The 21,842-nt window shown below is 50.6% G+C and overlaps 2 protein-coding genes across 3 annotated transcripts in view; both read right to left on the bottom strand.

Annotated features, from left to right (window-relative positions):
* Window positions 1–21,842, bottom strand: part of LOC137535892 (uncharacterized) — a 102,843-nt gene that overhangs the window by 18,061 nt on the left and 62,940 nt on the right. Inside the window, exon 2 of the mRNA XM_068257768.1 lies at window positions 8,678–8,797. Coding sequence (XP_068113869.1) covers window positions 8,678–8,782 — 105 coding nt within the window. The 5' untranslated portion in view covers window positions 8,783–8,797. The remainder of the gene's footprint in view (window positions 1–8,677; window positions 8,798–21,842) is intronic.
* The window catches only part of LOC137535552 (zinc finger protein 268-like), a 166,549-nt gene that overhangs the window by 111,593 nt on the left and 33,114 nt on the right, over window positions 1–21,842 (bottom strand). The gene's annotated exons all lie outside the window — the stretch shown is intronic.

Genomic DNA, 21,842 nt, shown 5'->3' with positions numbered 1-21,842 from the left:
AAATATATGCTTGCTTTGTGGATTTAAAAATGGCATTTGACTATGTGTGGCACCCAGGCCTTTTCCTAAAACTCCTAGAGAGTGGAAAAGGAGGAAAACCTATGATGTCATCAAGAGTTTAGAAACCAGAAATCAATGCAGTGTGAAAATGGACGGGAAGAGAAGCGCGTTCTTCAAGCAGCATGAAGGAGTCAGGCAGGGCTGCAGTCTAAGCCCAACGCTCATATACATTAACTGGCTGTAGATCTGGAGTCCTCCCAGCTCTAGGCCTCCTCCTGCATGACCATGAGGTGAAGTTCCTGCTGTATGCAGATGACCTCCTGCTGCTCTCCCCAACAGAGAGGGGCCTACAGGATAGCCTGGCAGTACTGGAGAGTTTCTGCACCACATGGACACTGCCCATCAACCCGAAGAAGACAAAAGTGATGGTGTTCCAGAGGAAAAATTTAAATAAAACGTCCACCTCCTCATTTATATTAAATGGCTGCCCACTGGTGACCACCAACAGCTACACCTACCTGGGGCTGGAGATTTACCAATCAGGGAACTTTAAACCAGCAGTAGAGGCCCTGAAGGAAAAAGCCTGCAGAACGTTTTATGCCATCAGATGGCAACTATACCACCTAAAACCACCGGTGAGAGTCTGGGTGAAGATATTCAACAGCATCATCACCCCAATCCTGCTCTATAGCAGTGAGGTACCCTGACTAATCAAAATGGGACTCCAGCCCAATAGAAATCTTCCATCTAGAGTTCTGCAAGTATCTTCTTTAAGTCCATCACAGCACTTTGAACTCAGTCTGCCGGGCAGAGCTAGGCAGATAGCCACTATGGCTGACGATCCAGCAGAGGGCGCTCTCATACTGGCCGCGCATATACAGAGCAGCAGCTCCAGCACTTACTATCGTAAAGCCGCACTGAACCAGGGAGCCGAGGCCATACCACTATGGCTGACTATCCAGCAGAGGGCGCTCTCATACTGGGCACACATACCACCAGCACCTTCCACTATAAAGCCTCACTGAACCAGGGAGCCGAGGCCATACCACTATGGCTGACTATCCAGCAGAGGGCACTCTCATACTGGGCACACATACCACCAGCACCTTCAACCATAAAGCCTCACTGAGCCAGGGAGCCGAGGCCATACCACTATGCTGACTATCCAGCAGAGGGCGCTCTCATACTGGCCGCGTATATACAGAGCAGCAGCTCCAGCACTTACTATCGTAAAGCCTCACTGAGCCAGGGAGCCAAGGCCATACCACTATGGCTGAGTATCCAGCACAAGGCACTCTCATACTGGGCACACCTACCAGCACCTTCCACCATAAAGCCTCACTGAGCCAGGGAGCCGAGGCCATACCACTATGCTGGCTATCCAGCAGAGGGCGCTCTCATACTTGGCACATATACTGAGCAGCAGCTCCAGCACCTACCACCATAAAGCCTCACTGAGCCAGGGAGCCGAGGCCATACTACTATGGCTGACTATCCAGCAGAGGGCGCTCTCATACTGGGCACACATACTACCTGCACCTTCCACCACAAAGCCTCACTGAGCCATGGAGCCGAGGCCATACCACTATGGCTGACTATCCAGCAGAGGGCACTCTCATACTGGGCACACATACCACCAGCACCTTCCACCATAAAGCCTCACTGAGCCAGGGAGCCGAGGCCATACCACTATGCTGACTATCCAGCAGAGGGCACTCTCATACTGTTCGCACATACAGAGCAGCAGCCCATATAGAGTAGCAACCCTGGCACTTACCACTATAAAGCTTTACTGAGCCACGGGCCAAGACCATACCACTACGGCTGACTATCCAGGAGAGGGCGCTCTCATACTGAGCAACCTACCACCATAAAGCCTCACTGAGCCAGGGAGCCGAGGACATACCACTACGGCTGACTATCCAGCAGAGGGCGCTCTCATACTGAGCAACCTACCACCATAAAGCCTCACTGAGCCAGGGAGCAGAGGACATACCACTATGACTGACTTTCCAGCAGAGGGTGCTCTCATACAGAGCAGCAGCCCTGGCACTTACCACCATAAAGCCTCACTGAGCCAGGGAGCAGAGGCCAAACCACTATGGCTGACTTTCCAGCAGAGGGTGCTCTCATACAGAGAAGCAGCCCTGGCACTTACCACCATAAAGCCTCACTGAGCCAGGGGGCGAGGCCATACTATGCGCTCTGAAACAAAGCGTCAGCAGCCAGCCCAGCCAAGACTACCAACACAGCCTAACAAAATCACAAATAAAAGGGACTATAGAAAGCTGCAAGGAACGATAGCTGGAGGAATGGAGGAGGAGTGACATAAAGAACTCCCAGAAACTCACATAGTTACATAGTTATTTTGGTTGAAAAAAGACATACGTCCATCGAGTGCAACTAGTATAAAGTACAACACCAGCCTGCTCCCTCACATATCCCTGTTGATCCAGAGGAAGGCGAAAAAACCCTTACAAGGCATGGTCCAATTAGCCCCTAAAGGGAAAAATTCCTTCCCGACTCCAGATGGCAATCAGATAAAATCCCTGGATCAACATCATTAGGCATTACCTAGTAATTGTAGCCATGGATGTCTTTCAAAGCAAGGAAAGCATCTAAGCCCCCTTTAAATGCAGGTATAGAGTTTGCCATAACGACTTCCTGTGGCAATGCATTCCATATCTTAATCACTCTTACTGAAAAGAACCCTTTCCTAAATAAATGGCTAGGAAAGGGATCTTTACAGTAAGAGTGATTACTAATTACTACAGAGGGAGTACACAATGGCCCCGTATCATTAGAGGCTACACCACAAAGATACACAGACCCTGAGCCAGTACCGTCTGAGTGCCCACAGCCTGGAGGTAGAGACAAGGCGGCACAGATAGACATAGAAGCCCCGGGAGGAGAGACTGTGCAGACAATGTGACCAGGGGGTCCTGGAGGATGAGGCCCACTTCCTGCTACACTGCAGCAAATACCTTCCACCATAAAGCCTTACTGAGCCAGGGAGCCGAGGCCATACCACTATGGCTGACTATCCAGCAGAGGGCGCTCTCATACTGGGCACACCTACCACCAGCACCTTCCACCATAAAGCCTTACTGAGCCAGGGAGCCGAGGCCATACCACTGTGCTGATTATCCAGCAGAGGGCACTCTCATACTGGGCACACATACCACCAGCACCTTCCACCACAAAGCCTCACTGAGCCTGGGAGCCAAGGCCATACCACTATGCTGACTATCCAGCAGAGGGCACTCTCATACTGGGCACACCTACCACCAGCACCTTCCACCATAAAGCCTCACTGAGCCAGGGAGCCGAGGCCATACCACTATGGCTGAGTACCCAGCAGAGGGCGCTCTCATACTGGGCACACCTACCAGCACCTTCCACCATAAAGGCTTACTGAGCCAGGGAGCCGAGGCCATACCACTATGCTGACTATCCAGCAGAGGGCACTCTCATACTGGGCACACCTACCACCAGCACCTTCCACCATAAAGCCTTACTGAGCCAGGGAGCCGAGGCCATACCACTATGGCTGAGTATCCAGCAGAGGGCGCTCTCATACTGGGCACACCTACCAGCACCTTCCACCATAAAGGCTTACTGAGCCAGGGAGCCGAGGCCATACCACTATGGCTGACTATCCAGCAGAGGGCGCTCTCATACTGGGCACACATACCACCAGCACCTTCCTCCATAAAGCCTCACTGAGCCAGGGAGCCGAGGCCATACCACTATGGCTGACTATCCAGCAGAGGGCGCTCTCATACTGGGCACACATACTACCTGCACCTTCCACCATAAAGCCTCACTGAGCCAGGGAGCCAAGGCCATACCACTATGCTGACTATCCAGCAGAGGGCACTCTCATACTGGGCACACATACCACCAGCACCTTCCACCATAAAGCCTCACTGAGCAAGGGAGCCGAGGCCATACCACTATGGTTGACTATCCAGCAGAGGGCGCTCTCATACTGGGCACACATACCACCAGCACCTTCCACCATAAAGCCTTACTGAGCCAGGGAGCCGAGGCCATACCACTATGCTGACTATCCAGCAGAGGGCACTCTCATACTGGGCACACCTACCACCAGCACTTTCCACCATAAAGCCTCACTGAGCCAGGGAGCCAAGGCCGTACCACTATGGCTGACTGTCCAGCAGAGGGCACTCTCATACTGGGCACACATACCACCAGCACCTTCCACCATAAAGCCTCACTGAGCTAGGGAGCCGAGGCAATACCACTATGGCTGACTATCCAGCAGAGGGCGCTCTCATACTGGGCACACATACCACCAGCACCTTCCACCATAAAGCCTCACTGAGCCAGGGAGCCGAGGCCATACCACTATGGCTGACTATCCAGCAGAGGGCGCTCTCATACTGGGCACACATACCACCAGCACCTTCCACCATAAAGCCTCACTGAGCCAGGGAGCCGAGGCCATACCACTATGGCTGACTATCCAGCAGAGGGCACTCTCATACTGGGCACACCTACCACCAGCACCTTCCACCATAAAGCCTCACTGAACCAGGGAGCCGAGGTCATACCACTATGGCTGACTATCCAGCAGAGGGCGCTCTCATACTGGGCACACATACTACCTGCACCTTCCACCATAAAGCCTCACTGAGCCAGGGAGCCGAGGCAATACCACTATGGCTGACTATCCAGCAGAGGGCACTCTCATACTGGGCACACATACCACCAGCACCTTCCACCATAAAGCCTTACTGAGCCAGGGAGCCGAGGCCATACCACTATGCTGACTATCCAGCAGAGGGCACTCTCATACTGGGCACACCTACCACCAGCACTTTCCACCATAAAGCCTCACTGAGCCAGGGAGCCAAGGCCGTACCACTATGGCTGACTATCCAGCAGAGGGCACTCTCATACTGGGCACACATACCACCAGCACCTTCCACCATAAAGCCTCACTGAGCTAGGGAGCCGAGGCAATACCACTATGGCTGACTATCCAGCAGAGGGCGCTCTCATACTGGGCACACATACCACCAGCACCTTCCACCATAAAGCCTCACTGAGCCAGGGAGCCGAGGCCATACCACTATGGCTGACTATCCAGCAGAGGGCGCTCTCATACTGGGCACACATACCACCAGCACCTTCCACCATAAAGCCTCACTGAGCCAGGGAGCCGAGGCCATACCACTATGGCTGACTATCCAGCAGAGGGCACTCTCATACTGGGCACACCTACCACCAGCACCTTCCACCATAAAGCCTCACTGAACCAGGGAGCCGAGGTCATACCACTATGGCTGACTATCCAGCAGAGGGCGCTCTCATACTGGGCACACATACTACCTGCACCTTCCACCATAAAGCCTCACTGAGCCAGGGAGCCGAGGCAATACCACTATGGCTGACTATCCAGCAGAGGGCACTCTCATACTGGGCACACATACCACCAGCACCTTCCACCATAAAGCCTCACTGAGCCAGGGAGCCGAGGCCATACCACTATGGCTGACTATCCAGCAGAGGGCACTCTCATACTGGGCAAATATACCACCAGCACCTTCCACCATAAAGCCTTACTGAGCCAGGGAGCCGAGGCCATACCACTATGGCTGAGTATCCAGCAGAGGGCGCTCTCATACTGGGCACACATACCACCAGCACCTTCCACCATAAAGCCTCACTGAGCCAGGGAGCCGAGGCCATACCACTATGCTGGCTATCCAGCAGAGGGCACTCTCATACTGGGCACACATACCACCAGCACCTTCCACCATAAAGCCTTACTGAGCCAGGGAGCCGAGGTCATACCACTATGGCTGAGTATCCAGCAGAGGGCGCTCTCATACTGGGCACACCTACCAGCACCTTCCACCATAAAGCCTTACTGAGCCAGGGAGCTGAGGCCATACCACTATGCTGACTATCCAGCAGAGGGCACTATCATACTGTTCGCACATACAGAGCAGCAGCCCATATAGAGCAGCAACCCTGGCACTTACCACTATAAAGCTTTACTGAGCCACGGGCCAAGACCATACCACTACGGCTGACTATCCAGCAGAGGGCGCTCTCATACTGAGCAACCTACCACCATAAACTTAAAGCCTCACTGGGCACACCTACCAGCACCTTCCACCATAAAGCCTCACTGAGCCAGGTAGCTGAGGCCATACCACTATGCTGACTATCCAGCAGAGGGCACTCTCATACTGTTCGCACATACAGAGCAGCAGCCCATATAGAGCAGCAACCCTGGCACTTACCACCATAAAGCTTTACTGAGCCACGGGCCAAGACCAAACCACTATGCTGACTTTCCAGCAGAGGGTGCTCTCATACAGAGCAGCAGCCCTGGCACTTACCACCATAAAGCCTCACTGAGCCAGGGGGCGAGGCCATACTATGCGCTCTGAAACAAAGCGTCAGCAGCCAGCCCAGCCAAGACCACCAACACAGCCTAACAAAAGCACAAATAAAAGGGACTATAAAAAGCTGTAAGGAACGATATATAGAGGAATGGAGGAACGACATAAAGAACTCCCAGAAACTCACCACCTACCAATTACTACAGAGGGAGTACACAATGGCCCCGTATCAGTGGAGGCTACACCCCAAAGATACACAGACCCTGAGCCTGTACCATCTGAGTGCCCACAGCCTGGAGGTAGAGACAGGGCGGCCCAGATAGACATAGAAGCCCCGGGAGGAGAGACAGTGCAGACAATGTGACCAGGGGGTCCTGGAGGATGAGGCCTACTTCCTGCTACACGGCAGCAAATATGCACCTGTGAGGACCGCCCACTTCCAGAGACTCTCCTCCCACATCCTGATTTTACCTCCACAGATGAGGAGAGGAAACTACATCCTGCTGGGAAAGAGGCAACAACCATGCAAATAGCTGCCCGATATGTCACTACCTGCCACCAACTGAGAGCAATATGATACCCCAATGACTGTACACCCCTTATACTGCCCCCTATACCCTCCTCCCCCCTATGGACTATATACCCCAGCCAGCTATACTGTCCCTTATATTCTCCACACCCTTATGGACTGTATACCCCAACCCCCTATACCCTTCCCTTAATACCACAACCACTCTCCCCCCATGCTAATGCTATTGTTTTGCTTAAGCATTGCTAAATCAAATTGTAATCAGCTAAATCAAATTGTAATCAGCAGTGCTGTATCTTGTATCAGTGTTCATATTTGATGTATATCATTGTCTGTATCATTATGTATCCCTTGTTTGTTTTCTTACATTGTACAGCGCCATGGAATATGTTGGCGCTTTATAAATAAATAATAATAATAAGTGTATTTGGTATTTGGTCCTGCCAATAAAGCATATTTGGACTTGGAATACCAGATCAGCCCCCAGTATTAGGCATCCCCCCTCCCCAAGTTAGATAGCCCGATCAGCCCCCAGTATTAGGCTGCCTCCTTCCCAGCAGATGGCAGGGCCCCTCCTCAGTTTAGCTGGCCTGATGAGCCCCCAGTATAAGGCAATCCCTCCCCATGTTAGATAATCAGATCAGCCGGTGGGAGCAGCAGCAAGGGGGGGGGGGCCTTTTCTAGTGAGACATTCCTCGGGGTATCAGAGAACATTTACACATTGGAGATTAATACCTCCCATTACCCCTTTCCAGGACTTAAATGCAATGCAAAAGCATTCTAGTTTCCCCATACTGTGTGCCAGCCTCCTAATAGTGTGTCCCAGCATCATATTGTCCCCCATAGTGTGCCCCAGCTTCCTAGTGTCCCCATACTGTGCCCCAGCCTCCTAATATTGTGCCCCAGCTTCATATTGTCCCCCATAGTGTGCCCCAGCTTCCTAGTGTCCCCATACTGTTCCCCAGCCTGGCAGCCTCCTAATAGTGTACCTCTGCTTCCTATTGTCCCCCATAGTGTGTCCCAGCCTCCTAGTGTCCCCCATAGTGTGTCCCAGCTTCCCAGCACCCCTCATAGTGTGTCCCAGCATCCCAATAGTGTCTTAGCTTCATAGTGTCCCCAATCCAATCTCCCCAGTGCCCCTCACAGTATGTTCCACCTTCCAGTGCCCCTCATAGTGTGCCCCAGCTTCATATTGTCCCCCATATTGTGTCCCAGCCCCCCAGTGTCCTCCATAGTGTGTCCCAGCTTCCCAGTGTCCCCACAGTGTGTCCCAGCTTTTTAGTGTCCCCTAAACTGTCCCCGGGGTTAGGGAGCCCCCCTCCCCAGTTTAGAGAGACAGAGAGAAGTTGCTGCAAGCCTGTGACGTGGCCGAGTTCACGGTGTGATGAGGAGCAACACTACAAACTCTGCTCGCGACTCTGTATCGGCCAGGCCAGGGGGCACTCATAGGGAGGGGGCATGGGTGCGCCCTCAGGGGCTAGTGCCTTCCCCACCTCAGCCCAGAACTGGTTGTGTACTTTATTACTAGAGATGAGACTCCCAGAATCCTCCTCACCTCTCCAGTCAGCTGTGTTATATTACTAGAGATAAGAGTGATGTCATGTGACCTCCCAGAATCCCCCTCACCTCTCCAGTCACCTGTGTGATATTACTAGAGATAAGAGTGTTGTCATATGACCTCCCAGAATCCTCCTCACCTCTCCAGTCACCTGTGTTATATTACTAGAGATAAGAATGATGTCTTGTGACCTCCCAGAATCCCCCTCACCTCTCCAGTCAGCAGGCAGATGATCTCCAGGGTGAGGTTGAATATCCTCTCAGTCATGTGACTCTGGTCCTCCTCCATCCTCAGTAAGGTGGTCATGTGATCCATACAGAATGCTGCTGCCTTTTGATAGCTAAAAAAGGGAAGATAATTTAGGCTGTAAAGTTGTCAGTGGTTAAACGACTGATACAGGATCCCCCCTCCCCCAGCACTCCCCATTGCTGTCACTTGTGGGTGGTAGGGCCATGCAGAGTATTGCAGGAAAGCATAATACGCTGGTTTATAGCTACCTGTGCACTATACTCACAGCATGCTGCAGTCCTGTCCTCCCTCTGCCTCCTCTCCAGCTGGCCTTCTCTCCTCACCTCCCTTTCCCACTGTTACCATTCCTGTGATGTTACAGCAGTGCTGGTAGTGGTAGATGGATGCGGATATGAGGGGAGGCGGAGACTGAGGCAACCCCTCCCACTGTTACCATTTCTGTGATGTTACAGCAGTGCTGGTAGTGGTAGATGGATGAGGATATGAGGGGAGGCGGAGACTGAGGCAACCCCTCCCACTGTTACCATTCCTGTGATGTTACAGCAGCGCTGGTAGTGGTAGATGGATGAGGATATGAGGGGAGGCGGAGACTGAGGCAACCCCTCCCACTGTTACCATTCCTGTGATGTTACAGCAGTGCTGGTAGTGGTAGATGGATGAGGATATGAGGAGAGGCGGAGACTGAGGCAACCCCTCCCACTGTTACCATTCCTGTGATGTTACAGCAGTGCTGGGAGTGGTAGATGGATGAGGATATGAGGAGAGGCGGAGACTGAGGCAACCCCTCCCACTGTTACCATTCCTGTGATGTTACAGCAGTGCTGGTAGTGGTAGATGGATGAGGATATGAGGAGAGGCGGAGACTGTGCAACCCCTCCCACTGTTACCATTCCTGTGATGTTACAGCAGTGCTGGTAGTGGTAGATGGATGAGGATATGAGGAGAGGCGGAGATTGAGGCAACCCCTCCCACTGTTACCATTCCTGTGATGTTACAGCAGTGCTGGTAGTGGTAGATGGATGAGGATATGAGGAGAGGCGGAGACTGAGGCAACCCCTCCCACTGTTACCATTCCTGTGATGTTACAGCAGTGCTGGGAGTGGTAGATGGATGAGGATATGAGGAGAGGCGGAGACTGAGGCAACCCCTCCCACTGTTACCATTCCTGTGATGTTACAGCAGCGCTGGTAGTGGTAGATGGATGAGGATATGAGGGGAGGCGGAGACTGAGGCAACCCCTCCCACTGTTACCATTCCTGTGATGTTACAGCAGTGCTGGTAGTGGTAGATGGATGAGGATATGAGGAGAGGCGGAGACTGAGGCAACCCCTCCCACTGTTACCATTCCTGTGATGTTACAGCAGTGCTGGGAGTGGTAGATGGATGAGGATATGAGGAGAGGCGGAGACTGAGGCAACCCCTCCCACTGTTACCATTCCTGTGCTGTTACAGCAGTGCTGGTAGTGGTAGATGGATGAGGATATGAGGAGAGGCGGAGATTGAGGCAACCCCTCCCACTGTTACCATTCCTGTGATGTTACAGCAGTGCTGGTAGTGGTAGATGGATGAGGATATGAGGAGAGGCGGAGACTGAGGCAACCCCTCCCACTGTTACCATTCCTGTGATGTTACAGCAGTTGCCTCCAGAGGAAGCCGGAAGTCCGGCGAAACCGGTCGAGGACGCATGTGCTGCGTCCCGGCCCTGCCTCCCACACCGCATGACTCCCTTCTGACCTCCCGCTGAACCACCGCGACCCTGCCGCTCGTGCCTGCCTGCCAGAAGCATACCACGTGTCTCCAGCCAGCATAGACTCATACAGCCGGATACAGCTCATGTAAGCCTGTCCAACAGGACAAGATCTTTAGCAGCTACTATAACAAGACTCTGCCTGTTTTTGCTATGGACACGGGTCTTCTAGCAGCTTTAGGCTAAGGAAGATATGTGCCTTACTGACGTTTACATCGCATGTCAATACTCTTTACTGGTGAGCTGATGAACATCTATGCTGTTGCTGTATGGCTGCCTGCTTGGAGCAATTGCTAACTATCTATGCTGATGCTGTCAATGTGTGGACATTAACTAACCACTGCTATGCTTATGGCTGCTCAGAGGAACTGTTTGCTTCGCAGATACATACCCACATTGGTTGACCACTTGTGTTTATGCTACATGGCTGCTGCATGAGGCAAAACTAATCACTGATGCTGGTGCTGCTAATGTGTGGCTGCTAATGTGTGGCTGCTAATGTGTGGCTGCTAATGTGTGGATGCTAATGTGTGGCTGCTAATGTGTGGCTGCTAATGTGTGGCTGCTAATGTGTGGCTGCTAATGTGTGGCTGCTAATGTGTGGCTGCTAATGTGTGGCTGCTAATGTGTGGCTGCTAATGTGTGGCTGCTAATGTGTGGCTGCTAATGTGTGGCTGCTAATGTGTGGATGCTAGTCATCAACGCTTCTGCTTTCTGGCCACTCAAGGGAACTGGTTTGTTATATCGTCATACAATTGCTCCACCTTTGCTTATGGAACTGTGACTGCACGCTAACATTCTCCTTTGAGGGAAGTTCCAATACATGGCTCATTTTTCTACATTTTTTGCGCAATAGTTGAAAAAATTTTTTTGCCGGCTGTTAGGCGGGTCGGGCTGGTGGGATTGTGGGGGCCGTTGGGGGGTTGTGGAGTGTTTTTGGGGTGGTGGAAGGGGGGCCGGGGTGACACATATTTTTAATGTAACTTTTTTTGATATGTGATTAATTATTGAATAAATTATCTTTTTGATTAAAAATAGTTGTTGTTCTATTTGTGCTCGAGCGGGTCATACCCACCTCCTACCTTATCTCAACAAATTTTTGGATATGAGGAGAGGCGGAGACTGAAGCAACCCCTCCCACTGTTACCATTCCTGTGATGTTACAGCAGTGCTGGTAGTGGTAGATGGATGAGGATATGAGGAGAGGCGGAGACTGAGGCAACCCCTCCCACTGTTACCATTCCTGTGATGTTACAGCAGTGCTGGGAGTGGTAGATGGATGAGGATATGAGGAGAGGCGGAGACTGAGGCAACCCCTCCCACTGTTACCATTCCTGTGATGTTACAGCAGCGCTGGGAGTGGTAGATGGATGAGGATATGAGGAGAGGCGGAGACTGAGGCAACCCCTCCCACTGTTACCATTCCTGTGATGTTACAGCAGTGCTGGGAGTGGTAGATGGATGAGGATATGAGGAGAGGCGGAGACTGAGGCAACCCCTCCCACTGTTACCATTCCTGTGATGTTACAGCAGTGCTGGGAGTGGTAGTTGGATGAGGATATGAGGAGAGGCGGAGACTGAGGCAACCCCTCCCACTGTTACCATTCCTGTGATGTTACAGCAGTGCTGGTAGTGGCAGATGGATGAGGATATGAGGAGAGGCGGAGACTGAGGCAACCCCTCCCACTGTTACCATTCCTGTGATGTTACAGCAGTGCTGGGAGTGGTAGATGGATGAGGATATGAGGAGAGGCGGAGACAGAGGCAACCCCTCCCACTGTTACCATTCCTGTGATGTTACAGCAGTGCTGGTAGTGGTAGATGGATGAGGATATGAGGAGAGGCGGAGACTGAGGCAACCCCTCCCACTGTTACCATTCCTGTGATGTTACAGCAGTGCTGGTAGTGGTAGATGGATGAGGATATGAGGAGAGGCGGAGACAGAGGCAACCCCTCCCACTGTTACCATTCCTGTGATGTTACAGCAGTGCTGGTAGTGGTAGATGGATGAGGATATGAGGAGAGGCGGAGACTGAGGCAACCCCTCCCACTGTTACCATTCCTGGGATGTTACAGCAGTGCTGGTAGTGGTAGATGGATGAGGATATTATTATTATTATTATTATTATTTATTGTATTTATAAAGCGCCAACATCTTACGCAGCGCTGCACAATAGATAAATGGGTTAACATACAGGTAGAACATACGGAAACTCACAACAAAACAAGATCATGCAAATGATTTGATAACAATACAGTGTCATAGGTCAAAATAGAGACTGTTCGAGTCTACAAGAGGGGTGGTTGCGAGTAAGATTGCATAATCAAGCTGGAAACACTAGGGAGGAGGGCCCTGCCGGAGGCTTACAATCTAAAGGGTGGGGTGGAGACAATAGGTGCGTCTTTTGAGAGGGGGTCTAACAGAACATATTATGGTGCTGGTGTAGGGGGGTATGCGAGTGTGAAGAGGTGAGTCTTTAGAGCTTGTTTGAAGGAATTAAAGGTGGGGGCGAGTCTGATGGCTGGTGGGAGAGAGTTCCAGAGAGTAGGGGCGACCCTGGTGAAGTCCTGCAATCGTGCGTGTGACTGAGTTATGCGTGGTGCGACTAGGCGCAGGTCATTGGAAGATCGGAGGGGACGGGCTGGTATGTGCCTGTAGACCAGATCAGAGATATGAGGAGAGGCGGAGACTGAGGCAACCCCTCCCACTGTTACCATTCCTGTGATGTTACAGCAGCGCTGGTAGTGGTAGATGGATGAGGATATGAGGAGAGGCGGAGACTGAGGCAACCCCTCCCACTGTTACCATTCCTGTGATGTTACAGCAGTGCTGGTAGCGGTAGATGGATGAGGATATGAGGAGAGGCGGAGACTGAGGCAACCCTTCCCACTGTTACCATTCCTGTGATGTTACAGCAGTGCTGGTAGTGGTAGATGGATGAGGATATGAGGGGAGGCGGAGACTGAGGCATCCCCCTCCCAATGTTACCATTCCTGTGATGTTACAGCAGTGCTGGTAGTGGTAGATGGATGAGGATATGAGGGGAGGCTGGGGGACACAGGGAGGCATGGCTATACTGGGGGAGAAATGGCATTGCTGGGGTGGGGGACATTACATACTGGAGGATAATGGCAATGCTGGGGGACACAGAGAGGACATGGCTATACTGGGGGAGAAATGGCATTACTGGGGTGGGGGACATTACATACTGGAGGATAATGGCAATGCTGGGGGACACAGGTAGGACATGGCTATACTGGGGGAGAAATGGCATAACTGGGGTGGGGACATTACATACTGGAGGATAATGGCAATGCTGGGGGACACAGGGGGAAATGGCTATACTGGGGAGAAATGGCATTACTGGGGTGGGGGACATTACATAGTGGAGGATAATGGCAATGCTGGGGCACACAGGGGGACATGGCTATACTGGGGAGAAATAGCATTACTGGGGTGGGGGACATTACATACTGGAGGATAATGGCAATGCTGGGGGACTCAGGGGGGACATGGCTATACTGAGGGAGAAATGGCATTACTGGGGTGGGGGACATTACATACTGGAGGATAATGGCAATGCTGGGGGACACGGGGGGACATGGCTATACTGGGGGAGAAATGGCATTACTGGGGTGGGGGACATGACATACTGGGGATAATGGCAATGCTGGGGGACACAGGGGGACATGGCTATACTGGAGGAGAAATTGCATTACTGGGGTGGGGGACATTACATACTGGAGGATAATGGCAATGCTGGGGGACACAGGGAGGACATGGCTATACTGGGGAGAAATGGCATTACTGGGGAGGGGAACATTACATACTGGAGGATAATGGCAATGCTGGGGACACAGGGAGGACATGGCTATACTGGGGAGAAATAGCATTACTGGGGTGGGGGACATGACATACTGGGGATAATGGCAATGCCGGGGGGCACAGGTAGGACATGGCTATACTGGGGGAGAAATGGCATTACTGGGGAGGGGAACATTACATACTGGAGGATAATGGCAATGCTGGGGGACACAGGGAGGCATGGCTATACTGGGGGAGAAATGGCATTGCTGGGGTGGGGGACATTACATACTGGAGGATAATGGCAATGCTGGGGGACACAGAGAGGACATGGCTATACTGGGGGAGAAATGGCATTACTGGGGTGGGGGACATTACATACTGGAGGATAATGGCAATGCTGGGGGACACAGGTAGGACATGGCTATACTGGGGGAGAAATGGCATAACTGGGGTGGGGACATTACATACTGGAGGATAATGGCAATGCTGGGGGACACAGGGGGAAATGGCTATACTGGGGAGAAATGGCATTACTGGGGTGGGGGACATTACATAGTGGAGGATAATGGCAATGCTGGGGCACACAGGGGGACATGGCTATACTGGGGAGAAATAGCATTACTGGGGTGGGGGACATTACATACTGGAGGATAATGGCAATGCTGGGGGACTCAGGGGGGACATGGCTATACTGAGGGAGAAATGGCATTACTGGGGTGGGGGACATTACATACTGGAGGATAATGGCAATGCTGGGGGACACGGGGGGACATGGCTATACTGGGGGAGAAATGGCATTACTGGGGTGGGGGACATGACATACTGGGGATAATGGCAATGCTGGGGGACACAGGTAGGACATGGCTATACTGGGGGAGAAATGGCATTACTGGGGAGGGGAACATTACATAATGGAGGATAATGGCAATGCTGGGGGACACAGGGGAACAGTTCTTTAACCTGCCTAGCGTTCTGGACGAGCTGAGGTCGTCCAAAGAAAACTTGCTGGAAATGTTCTGGACGAGCTCAGCTCGTCCTGCACTTTCCCCTCTCACGCTGTGATCAGCAGCGCTGCAGCAGCCTCTGAAGGCTGCTGCATGCTTCTCCCTAGGGAATCCCTAGGGAGAGAATGTGCTAGGGCGAGCAGGGGGATCCCCCTTCTGTGCGGGGTATTTTGGGCTGGGGGATCCCCCTCTGCGGGTGGGGGGATCCCCCTTCTGTGCGGGGTATTTTGGGCTGGGGGATCCCCCTCTGCGGGCAGCTTCCCCAGTGCCGTCTTCCATGTCCGTGTACGGATTTTGCTTCTCCCTCAGCGATGACATGTCCCCCGCCGATCGTCGTTGATGACACCAGGGTCACACAGCGTCAACATCTCACTGCAAACATTTTTTTTTTTTAAGTTGAATTCAATACAATAACCTGTATTGAATTCAATATTTTTAAAAAAATTGATTGGGAAAAAAAAAAAGGTTGAAAATTATTGGAAATTAATTGAACCACTTTTTGCACGGAAATCCTGGGGAATCAGAACGCCAGGGAGGTTAAGCACCCTCTACAGCAGTAAGCTTTGGGATTGGCTGAATAGTGTGGGTGCAGCTTACTACAATCTATCTGAAATCTAGCAGTTGGAGAAGGTTCTGTCCACCCAATCCTGTTAGCAGAATTTCCCTATGAGGTTTACTGCTGAGTCCTCTAAAGTAGACTAGCACTGAGATGCCAATAATCCATGGCACATGTAGGGGGACCACACGTTACAGCAGTTACAGTGGCTTGCAAAAGTATTCGGCCCCCTTGAAGTTTTCCACATTTTGTCACATTACTGCCACAAACAGGAATCAATTTTATTGGAATTCCACGTGAAAGACCAATACAAAGTGGTGTACACGTGAGAAGTGGAACGAAAATCATACATCATTCCAAACATTTTTAAAAAGAAATAACTGAAAAGTGGTGTGTCAGGAACCGGCCCGCGGCACGCCTGCGTATACAGTTCCCGACTGCGGGTTTGACCAGATCAAGCGGGGAACAGCCTTATTCAAGCTACAGACAAGGCTGGGACCCCTCAAATGCTCCTTACTGCCACCACTAGCTGTTGCTAGAAACGTCCACTCTGCGGTCGAGTGCTCATGCAATCCGCATTTTCGATTTTGGGTCAGCTTTGCGCTTAGGCCGAATACGGGAACGCCACGCACGCACACGCACAATCTGGGGGAGAAATGGCATTACTGGGGTGGGGGACATTACATACTGGAGGATAATGGCAATGCTGGGGGACACAGGGGGACATGGCTATACTGGAGGAGAAATTGCATTACTGGGGTGGGGAACATTACATAGTGGAGGATAATGGCAATGCTGGGGGACACAGGAGGACATGGCTATACTGGGGAGAAATAGCATTACTGGGGTGGGGGACATTACATACTGGAGGATAATGGCAATGCTGGGGGACTCAGGGGGGACATGGCTATACTGAGGGAGAAATGGCATTACTGGGGTGGGGGACATTACATACTGGAGGATAATGGCAATGCTGGGGAACACAGGGGGGCATGGCTATACTGGGGGAGAAATGGCATTACTGGGGTGGGGGACATGACATACTGGGGATAATGGCAATGCTGGGGGACACAGGTAGGACATGGCTATACTGTGGGAGAAATGGCATTACTGGGGAGGGGAACATTACATACTGGAGGATAATGGCAATGCTGGGGGACACAGGGGGAAATGGCTATACTGGGGAGAAATGGCATTACTGGGGTGGGGGACATTACATAGTGGAGGATAATGGCAATGCTGGGGGACACAGGGGGACATGGCTATACTGGGGAGAAATAGCATTACTGGGGTGGGGGACATTACATACTGGAGGATAATGGCAATGCTGGGGGACACAGGGGAACAGTTCTTTAAGCACCCTCTACAGCAGTAAGCTTTGGGATTGGTGGAATAGTGTGGATGCATCTTACTACAATCTATCTGAAATCTAGCAGTTTGAGAAGGTTCTGTCCACCCAATCCTGTTAGCAGAATTTCCCCATGAGGTTTCCTGCTGAGTCCTCTAAAGTAGATTAGCACTGAGATGCCAATAATCCATGGCACATGTAGGGGGACCACACGTTACAGCAGTTACAGTGGCTTGCAAAAGTATTCGGCCCCCTTGAAGTTTTCCACATTTTGTCACATTACTGCCACAAACATGAATCAATTTTATTGGAATTCCACGTGAAAGACCAATACAAAGTGGTGTACACGTGAGAAGTGGAACGAAAATCATACATCATTCCAAACATTTTTAAAAAATAAATAACTGAAAAGTGGTGTGTCAGGAACCGGCCCGCGGCACGCCTTCGTATACGGTTCCCGACTGTGGGTTTGACCAGATCAAGCGGGGAACAGCCTTATTCAAGCTACAGACAAGGCTGGGACCCCTCAAATGCTCCTTACTGCCACCACTAGCTGTTGCTAGAAACGTCCACTCTGCGGTCGAGTGCTCATGTAATCCGCGTTTTCGATTTTGGGTCAGCTTTGCGCTTAGGCCGAATACGGGAACGCCACGCACGCACAATCGCAATGTTACACTGTAGTGAAGCAAAACCACTAACAGTTGTTCCGAACGATACTGTTAGCCACTCTGCCACTGGCGTTTTCATACGTTGGGTCAGCTGCGCGCTTTAGGCCAACGTATGACAAACGCCCCACACACAATGCAATTACAATCTTATACGGTAGTGTCGCTCAATCATACAATCAGGCATGAACTTAGTTACACTTCAGTCTCTTATAGGCTATGAGTGTTAGTTTAGTACAGCAGAAGTCAAACCTATTAATTAACGATTTAATATTCCAGAGAAAAAAATGGAACAATGCACAAAAGAATATATACAAAAGATTATAAAAACAAAATAAACATTAGGAGTTAAAAACCAAAGTTACACACAAGGACAATTGCGTAAAATAACTGGGGGGGGGGGGGGGGGGGGGGGGAGAACGTTACCAGCGTAGGTTAGAACGTTGTTTGACGGGAGAACGCCATTTTTTCGACCAGGAGTCGAGATCATCCCTAGCTATGCGCTATCTCCAGGAGAAGATCCCTGTGACTGTCCTGGACCCACTTAAATAGTCCGAAGTGTCCCCTGGGGCATTTAATGTCCAGCCCCCAGGAACTAATGCAATCTCCTAGATTGTGACATCACAGAACGCTTGTCATATTCTTCCTGTGATCTGCGAACTTCAAAGGGTTCCTGCTTTAGCTTTTTGAAGGTTGCAGATTTCCACAGGTAAGATTGTATCCTAACAGACATCAAAAGGCTTCTCTACTCCAGGTGAAAACTTGATTAAGGCTTCCTCAACATTATTTCCTAGCATATCAAAGCTTTCCTGTCTCAGTTTTCAAAGTCTGCAGAGATTTCAAAACCCCCTCCAGCCGGCTGTCATGTAAATTTCAAATCTTCCTGTGTCAGCTTCCCCTGTCCCCAAGACTCTGGTAGTCTTGCTTTGTATATTCCTTGCTATGTACTAATTTAATTCGTTTTTGGTCAGCTGCTCCCACTTAACAGCCATGCTTTTGGTGTATATGCAGAGCTTCTGTTTAGGTTCAAGGTGCGTTTGTAGTTCCTGGGGGGGCTCAGCGCATCTCTGATTGGAGGCCATTCGGAGGCGGCCTGGTGTTGCGCTGATCCACCTTTTGCGCAATTTTCGTTTTTCAATTTTATTTGGTAGCGCACCCCGGCTATGCATATACATAGGTTAGGATTTAGTTAGTGTTAGGCCCCTCCCATGGAGGATCGACTTCTTCACAGTGGGAGGGACGAGTACTTAATAGGTTGCATGCAAGCTGTTACAGGAAACCAACATCCTCCTCCAGTGGTAGACAGGTCATGTGTATGCTCGGTGTGTATTCGACCCCACAAGTGGGGCTTGCACTCTTTTGCAGGTAGGCACTAGTCTGTTTTTAAGTAGCGCTGCTCATTTCCTTGCTATGTACTAATTTAATTCGTTTTTGGTCAGCTGCTCCCACTTAACAGCCATGCTTTTGGTGTATATGCAGAGCTTCTGTTTGGGTTCAAGGTGCGTTTGTAGTTCCTGGGGGGGCTCAGCGCATCTCTGATTGGAGGCCATTCGGAGGCGGCCTGGTGTTGCGCTGATCCACCTTTTGCACAAATGAGGGCAGAGGTAATGTACATATACATACATAATTTACATGTACATACAGGCTCCCATTAACCGTTTCCTGGGGCCAGGTGGCACCTTCAAGAGCCAGACTAGCTTTTAGCAGACATAGTAGACAGAAAAATGACAGAAATATGTTCCTGTATTCCCTAACATCATCAGCACCCCAATATATCACCACATGGGGTGTGCATAATTATTCAGCCCCCTGAGTCAATACTGTGTAGAACCACCTTTTGCTGCAATTACAGCTGCCAGTCTTTTAGGGTATGTCCCTACCAGCTTTGTACATCTAGAGACTGAAATCCTTGCCCATTCTTCTTTGCAAAACAGCTCCAGCTCAGTCAGATTAGCTGGACAGTGTTTGTGAACAGCAGTTTTCAGATCTTGCCACAGATTCTCGATTGGATTTCGATCTGGACTTTGACTGGGCCATTCTAACACATGGATATGTTTTCTTTTAAACCATTCCATTGTTGCCCTGGCTTTATGTTTAGGGTCATTGTCCTGCTGGAAGGTGAACCTCCACCCCAGTCTCAAGTCTTTTGCAGACTCCAAGCGGTTTTCTTCCAGGATTGCCCTGTATTTGGCTCCATCCATCTTCCCATCAACTCTGACCAGCTTCCCTGTCCCTGCTGAAGAGAAGCACCCCCCAGAGCATGATGCTGCAACCACCATATTTGACAGTAGGGATGGTGTGTTCAGAGTGATGTGCAGTGTTAATTTTAAGCCACACATAGCGTTTTGCATTTTAGCCAAAAAGTTCCATTTTGGTCTCATCTGACCAGAGCACCTTCTTCCACATGGTTGCTGTGTCCCCCACATAGCTTGTGGCAAACTGCAACTGGGACTTCTTATGCTTTTCTGTTAGCAATGGCTTTCTTCTTGCCACTCTTCCATAAAGGCCAACTTTGTGCAGTGCATGACTAATAGGTGTCCTATGGACAGATTCCCCCACCTGAGCTGTAGATCTCTGCAGCTCATCCAGAGTCACCATGGGCCTCTTGACTGCATTTCTGATCAGTGCTCTCCTTGTTTGGCCTGTGGGTTTAGGTGGACGGCCTTGTCTTGGTAGGTTTACAGTTGTGCCATAGTCCTTCCATTGCTGAATGATCTCTTGAACAGTGCTCCGTGGGATGTTCAAGGCTTTGGAAATCTTTTTGTTGCCCAAGCCTGCTTTAAATTTCTCAATAATTGTTTACCTGACCTGTCTGGTGTCTTCTTTGGACTTCATGGTGTTGTTGTTCCCAATATTCTCTTAGACAACCTCTGAGGCCGTCACAGAGCAGCTGTATTTGTACTGACATTAGATTACACACAGATGCACTCTAGTTAGTCATTAGCACTCATCAGGCAATGCCTATGGGCAACTGACTGCACTCAGACCAAAGGGGGCTGAATAATTACGCACACGCCACTTTGCAGTTATTTAGTTGTAAAAAATGTTTGGAATCATGTATGATTTTCGTTCCACTTCTCACGTGTACACCACTTTGTATTGGTCTTTCACGTGAAATTTCAATACAATTGATTCATGTTTGTGGCAGTAATGTGACAAAATGTGGAAAACATCAAGAGGGCCGAATACTTTTGCAAGCCACTGTCTCTTGTATGGCAATTACTGCAAGGGTGATGATCAGGATAGTGACAGGTGTACTATGACCTCCTCTGTAACAAAGTATGCCCCCCCCGACCTCTGCCCTGCCCAATATATAACAAGTGTGTCCACCCCGACCTCTGCTCGGCTCAATATATAACAAGTGTGTCCACCCCGACCTCTGCTCGGCTCAATATATAACAAGTATGTATACCCCGACCTCTGCTCTCCCCTATATATAACAAGTATGTCCACCCCGACCTCTGCCCTGCCCAATATATAACAAGTATGTATACCCCAACCTCTGCTCTGCCCAATATATAACAAGTGTGTCCACCCCGACCTCTGCTCTGCCCAATATATAACAAGTGTGTCCACCCCGACCTCTGCTCTCCCCTATATATAACAAGTATGTCCACCCCGACCTCTGCTCTGCCCAATATATAACAAGTATGTCCACCCCGACCTCTGCTCTGCCCAATATATAACAAGTATGTCCACCCCGACCTCTGCTCTGCCCAATATATAACAAGTATGTCCACCCCGACCTCTGCTCTGCCCAATATATAACAAGTATGTCCACCCCGACCTCTGCTCTGCCCAATATATAACAAGTATGTCCACCCCGACCTCTGCTCTGCCCAATATATAACAAGTATGTCCACCCCGACCTCTGCTCTGCCCAATATATAACAAGCATGTCCACCCCAACCTCTGCTCTGCCCAATATATAACAAGTATGTCCACCCCGACCATTGCCCAATATATAACAAGTATGTCCACCCCGACCTCTGCTCTGC

Source organism: Hyperolius riggenbachi, chromosome 10 (genome assembly GCF_040937935.1).
Source record: "Hyperolius riggenbachi isolate aHypRig1 chromosome 10, aHypRig1.pri, whole genome shotgun sequence".
Classification (NCBI taxonomy): Eukaryota; Metazoa; Chordata; class Amphibia; order Anura; family Hyperoliidae; genus Hyperolius; species Hyperolius riggenbachi.
The sequence above is the reverse complement of the archived record's forward strand: the minus strand, read 5'-3'. Positions and strand labels throughout refer to the sequence as shown.